Below are 13,574 nucleotides of genomic sequence, written 5' to 3' on the forward strand. Positions count from 1 at the left end.
TCCACTTTGTTTGTTATATTATGAGATAATAATAATGAAGATAAAACTATAAACAAAAGCAAGGAAAAGTGAAGGAACCATTTCAATGCCTAATCACTCCAATTTTTACTTTCACTCTTGAATTCTCTCAGTTATTACAGCTGCTTTGTGGCTTGTTTACGTGGGCTTTTTTATACCGTTCCTTATTTTCTCTATATTTTTTGTTTCGTTAAGCAGACAGATCGATAGATAGACATCTGAGACGGTTCTAAACGCTCTGTTTTCTTTCTACTACTAGCTCTGAATATGTGTATAACATGGCCACACAGCCACAGGTGTCTGAGCAGAGCAGTCTGACCCATCTTCTTTTTATAAGAGACAGCGAATCTGATTTTTATTGCGTGAAATTCTCCACATTCACTTTCACTATTAACTGAACTAAAACTGCATCATTATTATGTGTTATAGCAAAAATATCAAAAATATATAGACGTTAAAAATGCCATAAGAGTCTAGTGTTACTTCCAAAACACAGGGAAAAACAAAGCCAGGAAGTCCTTTCCATAATCATTACTAAAAAAAAGTGTTCACTTTATATCTGTGATTTTCATCCCTGTTGTCTGCACAAAATTAAGACACTGCAGGTGTGATAGCATCTATTCATTTTCCACTTATTTAACTAGGTGGTGTGATTATGTTTCTGCTCATTTAATCAGCAATTTAGTCTGCAAATTTTACAGTTTACTACTGCAATAATGAACCACATATCATTTTAATAATCTAGGACTAAAGGAAACAAAATAGTTTTTCTGTGATAAGTATATGCACTATATTTAATTTCTAATTTAGACCATGTTACACTAGATCTAGATGATGAAGTTAGCTGTACAAACATGCAAAATCAAACCATGAATAAGTTATTCTCCTGACATTATTAAAGAAGTAAATCAAGGGAAAGAAGACTCTAAAGACTTCTTTCCCCTTTCTGCTGCTTCTATATTTATAGGCTTTACCAACAGACAATCACGCATATATTTCCCCACACACAACCACACGCTGAGACCATTAATAATGAGTGTTGACTGGTAGCTTAGTGAATCAACACTGAGTGTAGAGGGGACATGGGAGGAGCTCAGAAAGATAAAAGGATGTTTATCTGGGACTCTTGCATAGAACATTATGTCAGGATCAGGCAGCAAGTCACCCACAAAGTCTACACAAACCATAATACTTTGCTGCCATTAAGAAGATTAAACGCTTCCAAACAGTGCATGGTAATGCAACATCTCCAATATTTACTTACTCATAGGCTAGTATGAACATTTATGTGTGTATGATCTGGTTTTAGATGGGTCAAAACCAACACCAGTCACACATTATGTTTCAGTGTACAAGACAGTTTAAATATCAAATATGTGTATCTCTGGTTATTTAATATGACATTTGATTGACAACTCATTTGGCAAATTCTTTGAAAGCCACACTCTGACTCATACCACAGTTTTTATAATATATAAAGCACGCGTTTATGTCCTTTATCTATAGTTTCATGAAAGTATGTACCTTTTTAAGCATTTTATGGTGAACCTTTTAAAATAGATGCATAACTATCATCCTTCTTTCTTTTCAGTGTTAGGGTTAGCAATGTCCCTGCTGTGTGTACTATGCAAGTGTGTTGCCCATTTAGTTCAGTATTACCTGAAATATCTGAGTTTCTTGTCTTTTCATGTGCTATAATTTTAGTCTGATTTGTGTTTTTATTTATTTGATTTTTTGCTTTAAACTTGTTAACAAACTCCACCACTAATATTGATAAACCGGACTGAGTAAAAACCATTTTTGCACCAATCACACACTGGTTGCAGAGGAGGAGTATTTCCTAAAGACTTTAGACATGGTCAATATATGTCATGGACATTATTCCATAAATTGTTCACTAGGTCTATGCTAACTTGACCAAAAAAAGCTACTTCTGAAGCTTTAATGTCTTGTTCAGATGAGAGCTGAGCAGGGTTTCCCTTCTGACTGCTGTTGCATTATAATCTTGTGCGTTTCAACAATCTAAAAAAAAAAAGCATAAAAAGAGGTATTGTCACCATGTGGTAGCCCACATTACTCCCACAGCACTGTTTTGACCACTCACGCTGACAAGTAAATGAATATATATTTACCTAATTAGCTCTTTTTTCAAACCTCTGTTATAAATAGATGCGTGACACTAATGTGTGTGTTTTTGTGTGTTGCCTGACTTTTTTTCTCCCCACCCACCGCTTCCCCTTTCTCTTCTTTACATTTTGGTCCTTCCTCTGTCCTCTGTTATCCCTCCTCCGCTTTGATTTTGCTACCCACAGGAACTTCCGGAAGCATCTTCGGATGGTGGGCAGCAGAAGGCTTAAAGCACAGAGTGAGTCAGATGTGTGTGGTTGATATGTTTGCTCAAATTGACTGTGATGTTCTTCACCCCGCCATCACAAGTGTTTTGTTTTCCTGTTTATTTTGGCGTGTTCTCGCCTGTGTGTGTGGCACCAAGCACTGCTGCTGCTTTGCTGGGATTTTTTTTTTTTTAAATCAGCATATTGTCTCTCTTTGAAGATTATATATTGATCAGTGTGTGTTTGATAAGTCAGCGATATGACTGTGCATGTGTATTTATGTGTGTGTGTGTCTCTGTGCACAGTACGTGCTTTCTAGTTGCAGCACTTTAAATGTTTGTTTTTTTGGTTGTTTTTGTCGTAAAGCACAAACAAAAATAAATTACATACTTTTAAAAAGGCAAAAAATGAGGCAATGGGTTGCGGTGATTGAAAAGTGTGTGTTTTTCTTTTTAAAAATAGTGAGCGGGGCATCACTGAGACGGGTCTGTGAGACAAATGAGATCTTAGAGTCCTGTGACTGCAACCTTTCAAGAAACTTGATAGATTGGATTGACTCATCCAGAGTTTTATTGTCTTTTATGATTTTAGAAAATATGGAAGTACAAAGAAAACACGTACAGTGTGCTCTGCTAAAAATGGTGATCTTTTTATTTCTGTCAGCACTCATAAATCCATGTGAACGTTCAAAATTAATACAGCCATCTTTCTTAAATGAAAATCAAAGAATCTTTAAAGTCTCTGTTGAAGCCATTACTAAAACCTAAACATGACACCATCTCCTGATTCTTTCACTGTAGAAATATATGACATCCCCAAATCTTGATGCTGATGTCTGTAAGGGAAAGTGATCTCACATTCCTACAGTACTGTGCAAAAGTCTTGAGCTATCCCTCATTTCTTTATATTTTGCTCAGAAAATAGGAAAAAGGCGCAACGATTTATTGAAATATGTGCAAATATGTTTCCATTTATATATAAGGCAAAAACAGAGTATTTGATGTGACCACCTTTATTCTTCAACACATAGTGAGCTGCTTAGGAAAACTTTCTTGTAATTTCTTTAAGTAGTCTTCAGGAATAGTTCTCCAGCTTTCGTAAAGGACATTCAAAGCTTTTCTTTGGATGTTGGTTTGCTTTTGTTCCATTCTCTATCAAGTTGATCCCACACTGCTTCAATAACGTTGACATCCGGGCTGATACTATTCCACTGTGTGTGTTTTTCTAACTAGTTATGCTTTTACCGCACTGGCAGTGTGTTTTAGATCGCTATCATGCTGAAAAATGAAGCTGTTGCCAGTGAGATGCTTCCCGGATTGTACTCCATGTTGGCTCAAAATCTGATCATCATACTTTTCGGTGTTCATAGCTCCATCAATTTTCCCCAACAACCCCTCACCTCCTTCACACAGATTGACAATGGAAGCAAAAAATAAATAAATGTAGGGTGGCTCAAGTTCTCTCTCTTCATGGACACATGAGCGTTTTGTTAGGGCCAAGCTAACCTGAGTATAGTTAGTTAACCTGCAGTTTGGTTCTGACTTAAAAAATACACAAAGCTGTATTTGTTGTGCTAAGAATATAGAATAGGACACGTTTAAATCATTACATTAAAAAAGTTGAGCCTCTGAATTTCCTTATAAAAGAAAAGATGAAGACGTTGATGTGAGAAGCAACATGAACAAAGTCAGGATTAGGGATGGGTATCGTTTAGGTTTTATCCGATACCGGTGCCAAACCAGTACTTTTGAAACGGTGCCGTTTGTTAGCCTTTTCTGCAGCTATGGGGCATATATGATATCATTCTTGGCTGGAAGCAGTGCTTAAACAATGGAAAAACCACAAACTTTGGCCAAACACCTCTCATGTTTAACTGTTTTCCACTTTTTCTTTGGTCATTTTAGCCTTTTTGGCCAGGGTGAAGGGAGTATCTGCCATCAAACAAGAGGACAGCCGCATGTAGCTATGATGATGTTTGCTAGTTCAGCTTACATGCATTAATGTAATAACGTGGTTAGCCTACTCAACGTAAATTACACACGAACAACATTAAGCTACTCACGCAGAGAAGAACTGCTGCTGCTGCCATCATCATCCGTCATCATTTCTGCTACACTGGCAGGGCTAGGGGCCAGGACTCTACTCCTCCAGTTTTTGGGGGATGTTGCTAACTCCGGTCCGAGGCACCACACCCGCAGTAGATGTGCACAGCGTGAGGTCTTGCAGCAAGCTATCAAATACGGCACATTTCTCGGCTTTTTAAAAAAACGCTATGCGTCGCCAGGTGTTTCATCGGATTTGAGGTGTTACCTCCTTTGAGAGTTTCACAGTATCACAGTATCAGCTTAAAGCACTTGTTGCAGGCTGCTGAGTTTGCATATTTTGCTGTGAAGTACAGCCAGACTTTTGACCGCTTCGCCTTGGGTATTTTTAATCTGTAGCTCTGCTCTACAAGAACGTACGTACCTGGCCCCGCCTACTATCCTCGGAAATCTAAAATGATTGGCGAGAATCTAAAGTGTATCACAGCTCAGGAAAGAAAAGCACCGAAATAAAGCACTGAAATGTGCGCTGCTTTTCGGTCTGGTTACTACCGTTTATGTCAGAACCGATACCGGTACCCATCCCTAGTCAGGACCCATCGTCCTGAAAATCCACACAAGCCAAAAAATATGATGCCCTGAGGACCACTGTTGATTAACTGTATCAAACACTTTCATGTAGTCTAAAGATATTCTAAGAGCACAGTGATTACTGTTCAAAGCAGAACAGATTTTATCGCAGAGTAGCTCAGTGAAGCTGGTAGGATATAGAAACTGGAGCGAGGAGAGGATGACTGTTTGTCTACTGTACAGTACGTGTTTGTTCGTTTGTACATGTAGGCAGTTTGTGCAGAGGAGAGATGCCATCGTATTTACACTACATTTGTGCACTTCCTCCATCCACCTTTGCGCTTTCATGTGTTGAAGATGGTGAGTGTATAGCAGAAACAGCCAGTTTGCAGGTTTCTCTCTCCCCGCCTGCACTAGCATTCGCTGAACGTAGATCGAAGAGTTTCAGCCGTTCCTGGAGTGATCCCACCCCTGTCAAGAATGACTCTCCTCATGAACCCAGAGAGAGTGAGTTTACGCAGTCTCACACATGTGCACACAACGACAAACAAACAGACACCAACAAAGAGTTGCTGACAGCTGCAGGGAGCAAACGCAAATAGTTAGAGAGAAAATGTTGTTTTTCAAGCTAACCAGATTACAAACACTTAAATAGGGAGGTTTTAACATTCTCTCATCGGGCTTCCAGAGTCAAGTTTTTTAACATATAAGGAAATCTGTGCTAAAATTACTTACCCCACCTTGATAATGGGGGGGGGAACCTTTGCAAACCAAGCTTTCAGCGTAGCTTCAAGTCTGACCCTTTGGGTCACAGAGATTACTTCTGCATATACTACATTTAAGCAACATTTAATATGGACATCCACCTTGTAGTTGGATAAGAAAAATAAGGACAAACCTAATAGGTGACTTTTAATTTGTATGTAGCAAAATTTGCAGTCGTGAATGTTGGGACGTTGACATAAAACTTTGCATTTAAGCAAAGTGAGATGAGCACAAAAACATTCCCTTTTAAAAAGGTTTTAAACCTCGTAGACAAATATTATTAGCACATGCTTGCAAGCAGCGAATGTTTTGCTTGATAAATTTTGTCAGTTTCTATTTCTAGCATTTACAAAACAAAACAAAAAAAGCCTGACCTGGTTCTGTAAGAGTCCATATTTTAAATTAAGTCACGCTGCTTCCCAGCACCATCAGCTGGCAACAACATAAATTAAATATCAACCTGACATCCATATGCAAGAGTGTCTATTACAGATGTTAACCACAAATTAAGTCTGACAGGACAACAGAAATGAAAATTGTGAGAATAAATTTCGGTCAGTGCATTACGTGTGCGGTCAGAAATCATCCATGCGTCCCTTTGAGCAATCACATTTTGACTGTCAGATTGATTACAGCTTGAGTTGGCTTCGTGCCCTGTCATTAATGAATTTCCACACTCAGGTGACTCACAAGAAGTTGAAAGCCACTTAGCATTTCTCATGAAACACTAAAGGTCTGCTATTCAACACTTTGACATAAGAGTATGAGTTGACTGAGGCTAAATCAGACGTATCCTTGTGTTACTTGTATTTTATTAGGAAGTCGCATTGAGATCACAATCTCTCAACCCAAAACATCTAAATAATAATTCTACAAATAAAACATAAAATATAAATCCACAACATTGTCCATAATGTCAAAATACCCATAACATAAAACATTAAATGGCTTCTCAAAAGAAACGCCCACAAGTCTTCTTCACTGCTTTCCTTATTATGTTTTTGAATGCATCAGTAGGTAGTGGCATGTTAAATGGAGGTCTTTCTGTAAAGTATTCCCTGTACAAGGTGCATAGGAACGAAACGCTGTTTTCCCAGATCTGCCAGATCTCATCAAAAAGCAAGCATCTAAAGGAGAGTAGCTGCTATTTAATAGCAGTGAAAGTTCTCTTTCTGTCGAGTGTGACTACACATTTAATCCCTGGATATTAAAATGAATTTTCAACAGTATGTCTCAGTTTCTCTACATGATAAAGAAGTGCTGTATAGGAAAGAGTAAATCAGAATAAATCAAAGTAATCCATCAGCACTACTCTTTGGGCTTAAGTTGTAAAGAAAATAAATGTGTAAATTTGAGGGGTGTAATTATAAAACAGAAGAAAGAAAGGTAAAAAAAAAAAAAAACAGTTTTTCCTTTACTCAGTTACTTTGATGTAGTATGAATGTTGTAAAAGCTGTAAAAACAAAGAAAATACAATTGTAAGTCCATGCGATGGGCCAAATTGGAGCTTTTGCTGGGCCAATTCTAGGCCCTTTGCCTTATGTTTGACACACCAATATAGAACTAAAACAGCTTTAACAGAAAATAAACTAGCGCTGCTTTCTTTGAGTGGTCAGTGATGGCCAACCCACCAAATCCTTAAGAATGCAGTCAGAGACTTTGCATTTGCAATAAAATGTAGAGAAATAAATAAATAAGACCCTACTAAATGATATTACAGTATTAAAGTCTTTATAAAAATCCCCAAATAATCATTTTTACCACAATCATCTCAAGATTTCCAGTATTCAGAACTGAAAAGCGACCTAATAAGATCCACATAAGGTTATCATTGTTTCATTGTTTGTAGTCAGTTGAAAATGAAAGTCACATTTCATGGACAGTACGTGTCACAGTGCTGTCGCGCTCTCTCTCTCTCCCTTGAAATAAGATGACATTTTGTTGCTGCAGTCTTACAGCTCACTTCCTGATTTTGGCAGTTCAAGGCCAACTAACACAGGAAAATCAAATCTGTGGACACTCGTAGAATCGCACGTTCACACGTACAAACTGACTGTCTCTGCTGTCGACTCTGACCCTGTTCATCTGTCTGTGTATGGCCGTGGGTCTTTTTCAACTTTGTGATGCTCTCTCTTTCTGTGAGTACGTCCTCAAAAATGGTGTGTGTCTTAAGTCAAGCCCTGTCAGCTGTCATACGCCTACAACTGTTGTAGGCGTATGTGTCTCAGTGTTTCTGGAAGGCTTTGAATCATTCTAAACTGCATTCATCGTCTTTCTGTCTTCCATAGTCTAATGAAAGATTAACGAGTTGTTTATTGCAGCTTAAAAGTGTGGTTGAGCCCATATTTTTCGCTTTTTTTTGTTGTGGGGAAGAGTGGTGTTAAATCACAGGCGGTTTCCTGGAGACTTTGATGTCAGTCTTGTTTATCATTTCCTCAGTTTTCACGCTGTTTCATTTCAATAGTCTCATACCATACCAACTGGTCACACATCAAAGAAACACGGCTCAGGAGCGAGCATATTCGTGTCTCTCATTAGTGCAGTTAACGTAAATTTCACATCAAACCATGTCAACAAAACAACAAGCAACATAGACAAAACACACACAAGCCTGACTTGATGTCCAACGAATGTCCACTGGTACAAAAATCTCAGATGTAATAAACCAAGCCAAATATTGGGACCTACAAAGGTTTCAGCCACAACATGGGTGGATCAGTGTGAACGAGCCTAAGTGTTTCTGTATTAATAAATATGGAAGATTTTAACCTTCCGAGAAAAGATGTGAGTGAGCATCATTACAGTTATTAACTATTAACCCCTTGTTACTATAGTATAATCTGAAATCACATAAATAAATCCCTCTGTTTGTGAACAGGCAGGTAATTATTTGGCCAACAAACATTACAGCATTGCATTATTCAATACTGTGTTTCACATTTCAGTGGTAACACAGGTCCAATATAGAATTTAATAGAATGAAAGGTTAATATGCTCATTTTTGGACATTGATCAGAAGAGACATGTAACAGCACTGGCCACCAAACATTTGTACGTGGATATTTAGTCAACGGTTTTAGAACTAATTAAACATATGGATAATTATTGTACTCGATATGTGTCCTGTAACATGTCCCTGCTTTACAATAACCGGTCTCCAGACTAAGTTTGATTTTTCTAGCCCATTTTTTGTAGTTGACACCTGAAATCTTGCTGCTATGCTTCCCATCAGTCATTTTCTTTTTTTTCCCCATTGTTTTTGCTACTCTCTGCTTTTTCCTATTCCACCTGCCATTTTTGTATGCCATTGCCATCATTAACAGCTCCATCCTTTCTCTCTCCCCCGCACTCACCTTGCTTCACTTCCTGGACACATCCATCCTTCATTCCCCGAGTTTCTCTTTCTCTGTCACCTTTCTTGCCTCTCACCCAACTTCCAACAACTTGCTTACACTCTATTATCTCAGACCTTCTTTATCTTACATTTTCTGCAGGTGGAGACCTGCAGACCTCTTGTGGCACTCTGGATGAAGGAGGTCTCGACGACAATATAGACTGGGAGGAGGAAAGGGAGATGGAGAGGCTGGCATGTGAGGGAGATGACTTTATACCTCCCAAAATCATGGTAAGAGATCCATAAGGGAACGTTATATGGGTGCATCATCCTTGGTTATTGTTTTCTGTCCTGTTGGTTTTGTTCACAAGGAACTGAATTAGTTATTTTAACCATGTAACTGCCTACATGCTTATTGGTACTGAAACAACAAGCCGTTTGAAACTTTTCTTTGATAGCTTGATCAGTGTTGACATGATCACATCACAATGTTGCTGTAGATTGAATGGCTGCACATCTTTGATGCAAATCTCCCATATCGCCACCACATCCCAAATGTGCTTATTTGGGTTGATGATTTTTGGCTGTGGAGGCCATTTGAGTGAAATGAAGTCACTGCCCTGTTCAAGAAACCAGCTTGAGATGATTTGAGCTGTAGCCATCATCAACATGAGTACGCCTTGGTCATAAAGTGATGGCTATGGTCAGCAACAATAATCGGATAGGCTGATTGGCCTGCCTTGTGATTGGCTGATTAGAAACAATTGAAGAGGAATACAAAGTAGCCAGTGAATGTACATTAAAATTATTATAATCATTCTTGTTTTGTTTTTATTCTCTAGTAATTAAGACATATACAAAATCTACATCTTTATTACATCTGTAGAATATTACCTAGGGCATAGTTGTAATAAAATATAAGCGTACGATAAGAAATTCTGCCTTTTCCTCTTTTCTCTTTGTATTAATTCTTGTACTTTTCCATCTTACATCGAAACTAACAAGTTTCCGCTCCTCTGCTGTTTCTGCTTCATGTTTAGCTGATCTCTTCTAAGGTCCCCAAGGCCGAGTACATTCCCACCATAATCCGTAGGGACGACCCCTCCATCATTCCCATCCTCTATGTGAGTGGAATGCACCGAAACATACAGTAGACAAGAACTACAGAAAGTCACACTAAAATATACACATATATCAACCATGCAAACTGCCTTTGCTAAGATGTTTTGTGTAATTTTCATTTTCTTCAGGACCATGAACATGCAACTTTTGATGATATTTTGGGTGAGTATTTCTGTGGGGTGCGTGTTCTTCTCTGCCATTTTCACCTTCACTATTTCTTCTTTATTATTTTTTAATTCTCACTTTCTTTCTACAATCAAAACTTCACTAATGGAATATAAAACTATGTGTATGAAATACATCTACTGCCAAACATTTTTGAGCCTGAAAGTAAATGTTTAACAAGTGACATGATGAATAATGAAATTTGTATAGATACAAAAGACTTACATAACATCCTGTCAGAATAAACAGAATAAAACATGAGGTCAATTCCTTCCTGTGAAATAGAAAACAGGCATCTTTACTTTATAGTGTTGCCTGTGGAGTTAAAGGTCACACAAATATCTTGTGGATAAACCTTACTTGCTTTCAAATCTCTAGAAATTAACTTAGATTTGGCTAATGTGGCTTATTTATTTAGAAACTGTTTAGTGCTGCAATGGATTTCTCCCCTCTGAACACTGAGGCATTTACAGTCACATTCTCCAGAGTTTCCTAATGTAATAATGATCTCTGCATTGATTAGAGCTCTCATATAGAAGGTACAAGGATGCCCATGGATGTTTTTACAGATACATACAGATTTTCATTTGCCTGAAGAACACAGTGTTGAGTTCAATTTAAATTACATCTTCTGTTTGTGTCTCCGCTGTCTATTACTACACCTGTAGTTGAACTCACCCTCCTGGGATTTTCTTTGTGTTCTTCCTCTCTTCCTACATTCTTACACGTCGCTTCGCTTTTCTTTTTTCTCTCCCTCTCTCGGTCCCTGTCATTCACATCAATCCCTCCCTTTCCCCCTCTTGCTCACAGAGGAAATAGACAAGAAGCTCACAGCTTACAGGAGAGGAAGCAAGTTCTGGAGGATGCTCATCTTTTGTCAAGTGAGGAACAAGAATTTTATTCCTATTAAAATTGAATATTTTACTTATTAACTGTCCTACCCTAAAGCACGCATTTATGTATTGTACATAGTGTATTTTTCCACAACGATATCCCTTTTTGAATGAAATTATTTCTGAAAATGAATTTCATGGATAGTAAAGGGACGATGAATAATATGCATGTATTTGGTTTAGCTTGGCTTCGGTTTGAGGATCTATAACATACTGTATACTTTTTTTGCAGGGAGGCCCTGGTCATCTGTATTTACTGAAGAATAAAGTGGCAACGTTTGCTAAGGTGGAAAAAGAGGAGGACATGAGCCAGTAAGCTAGTTCTGGACATTAGGGTCCATCTCTCCTTAATGAATATTAGTTTATGCCACAGTAATGTAGAATAGTGCAACAATTCCTATTTATTTACCACATCTTATAAAGCATGGCCATAAGCCAGTGCATGCTTTTTTCTTTTAACCTTTATTTAATGGTTAAATACATTTTATCTCCATAAATTGTTGAACAAAGGAACAGTTTCTTTAGTTTTGCCTCTGTACACGACAACAATTAAGTGCAGACTATCAGTTTTAATTCAGGAGTTTTTACCCAAAAAACGTATTAAATTTTTTAGGAATTTGTTCTCCGTTTTCAGAGGATCAAAATTAACGGGACAAACCAACATAAGTTCTAATATAAGGATTGTTTTCAGTACTTTGACGGGAAGTCATTGATTGTCTCTCAGACAGTGTACAGGACATCACCAAATACTGTTTCCTCACTTCGATTTGTTCTGTTACTTGTTGCATGTTTGTGGGTCTCTTTGCCTTCAGGTTTGTATCTTATAACTGAAAACCTGCTATTGAGTAGAGATCAGGTGACTGATTTGGCCATTGAAGAATATCTGATAGCTTTGGGAAACTTTTGCGTTGCCTTTGCAGTATATTTTGGGTCATTATCCATTTGCAATGTGAAGCACCATCTGATCAGTTTTGCAGCATTTGGCTGAATCTGAGCAGAGAGTATAGGCCTGTATACTTCAGAATTTATCCCACTGCTTCTGTCAGCAGTCACATCATCAATAAACACTATTGGCCCGGCTCCACTGGCAGCCATATATGCCATATAATTGCCTCCTCCATGTTTGACAGATAATGTGGTATGCTCTGGATCATAAGTTATTCCTTGCTTCTACATACTTTTCACTTCCCATCATTCTGCTAGAAGTTAATCTTGTTTTTAATCCGTCCAAAGAATTTTTTCACCACTGTGCGAGCTCTTTCCAGAGGTTTCTGGCCAAAACCAGCTCTTGAATGTAACCAGTAGTTGACACCTTGTTGTAAACCCTCTGTATTTCCATTCATGAAGGCAGTGACAAGTGCTGGCTATGAAACTGGTTGTCAATTAATTTTCCAATTAATGTTGAGCCTCTGAAAATGGAGGCACTGTGTATAAAAATGACTGTAATTTCTAAATAGTTAATGCAATACATTTGTAAAAACCCTTAAATTAAAGCTGTAAAGTTTGTACTTCAATTACATTGACTGTTTGATTTAAAATTGTACTCCACTGAATACAGTGGCAAAACTATAATGACTGTTCCAACAAATGATGGGCCTAACTGCACTTACATAAATACAGAAAACATGACAAACAGCTAACCATTGCCATTGCTCTTAAGCAATGCAAATGAAAAAAGCACATAGAGCTCATGATAAGTTAATAACTTTCATTGTGTGTTTAAGGTTCATATAACAAGTATATGTAAATGCTCTTTTAATACTCTTTCTTTGAATGCTCTCCCACTTGACCAAATCAGCGATGTTCCTCTGGGACCATGCAGCACTCTCTCTACAATTTTTTGCATTTATGTGCACCATCTATTGTTATTCTTCTTGTACAGGGGAACATTTTGACTTGATCACATTTGTTTGTTATACAAATCATGTCTTGAATCTGGCTTGTCTGAATGTTGCATTTGATTTTAAATGCTTGCCCATTTTACTTTGCATTTTTCAGCCTGTCTGTGTTCTTTATTAAAGCATTATCCCATGTAACTGTACTCTTTGAATTTGTTCAGATTCTGGAGGAGACTCAGTCGCTTCATGAGTAAAGTCAATCCAGAACCAAACCTGATCCACATAATGGGATGCTATGTCCTGGGTAACCCCAATGGCGAGAAGGTATTTAGATCACTACTACACAAACTCACAGCAAAATGAGTGCAGTAATTGTAGAAACAAATCAATATTATCCATGCTTTCCTCACTTCTAATTAGCAGGTTTACTCGTATAGGCTAGAATACTGTAGAAACGCCCAAATATTCATCTAATACTCAGTCACAGTTTTAAT

At 37.8% G+C, this 13,574-nt stretch overlaps 1 protein-coding gene across 1 annotated transcript in view; it reads left to right on the plus strand.

Moving 5' to 3' along the window:
• Positions 1-13,574, plus strand: part of nsmfa (NMDA receptor synaptonuclear signaling and neuronal migration factor a) — a 46,576-nt gene that overhangs the window by 28,653 nt on the left and 4,349 nt on the right. The window contains exons 5-12 of the mRNA XM_085358114.1: positions 2,331-2,383; positions 5,381-5,470; positions 9,223-9,353; positions 10,103-10,186; positions 10,313-10,346; positions 11,160-11,230; positions 11,475-11,554; positions 13,302-13,404. Coding sequence (XP_085214240.1) covers positions 2,331-2,383; positions 5,381-5,470; positions 9,223-9,353; positions 10,103-10,186; positions 10,313-10,346; positions 11,160-11,230; positions 11,475-11,554; positions 13,302-13,404 — 646 coding nt within the window. The remainder of the gene's footprint in view (positions 1-2,330; positions 2,384-5,380; positions 5,471-9,222; positions 9,354-10,102; positions 10,187-10,312; positions 10,347-11,159; positions 11,231-11,474; positions 11,555-13,301; positions 13,405-13,574) is intronic.

This window comes from Diplotaxodon limnothrissa, linkage group LG7 (assembly GCF_057381915.1).
Source record: "Diplotaxodon limnothrissa isolate DT_005_m linkage group LG7, D_limnothrissa_male_GT1.1, whole genome shotgun sequence".
NCBI lineage: Eukaryota > Metazoa > Chordata > Actinopteri > Cichliformes > Cichlidae > Diplotaxodon > Diplotaxodon limnothrissa.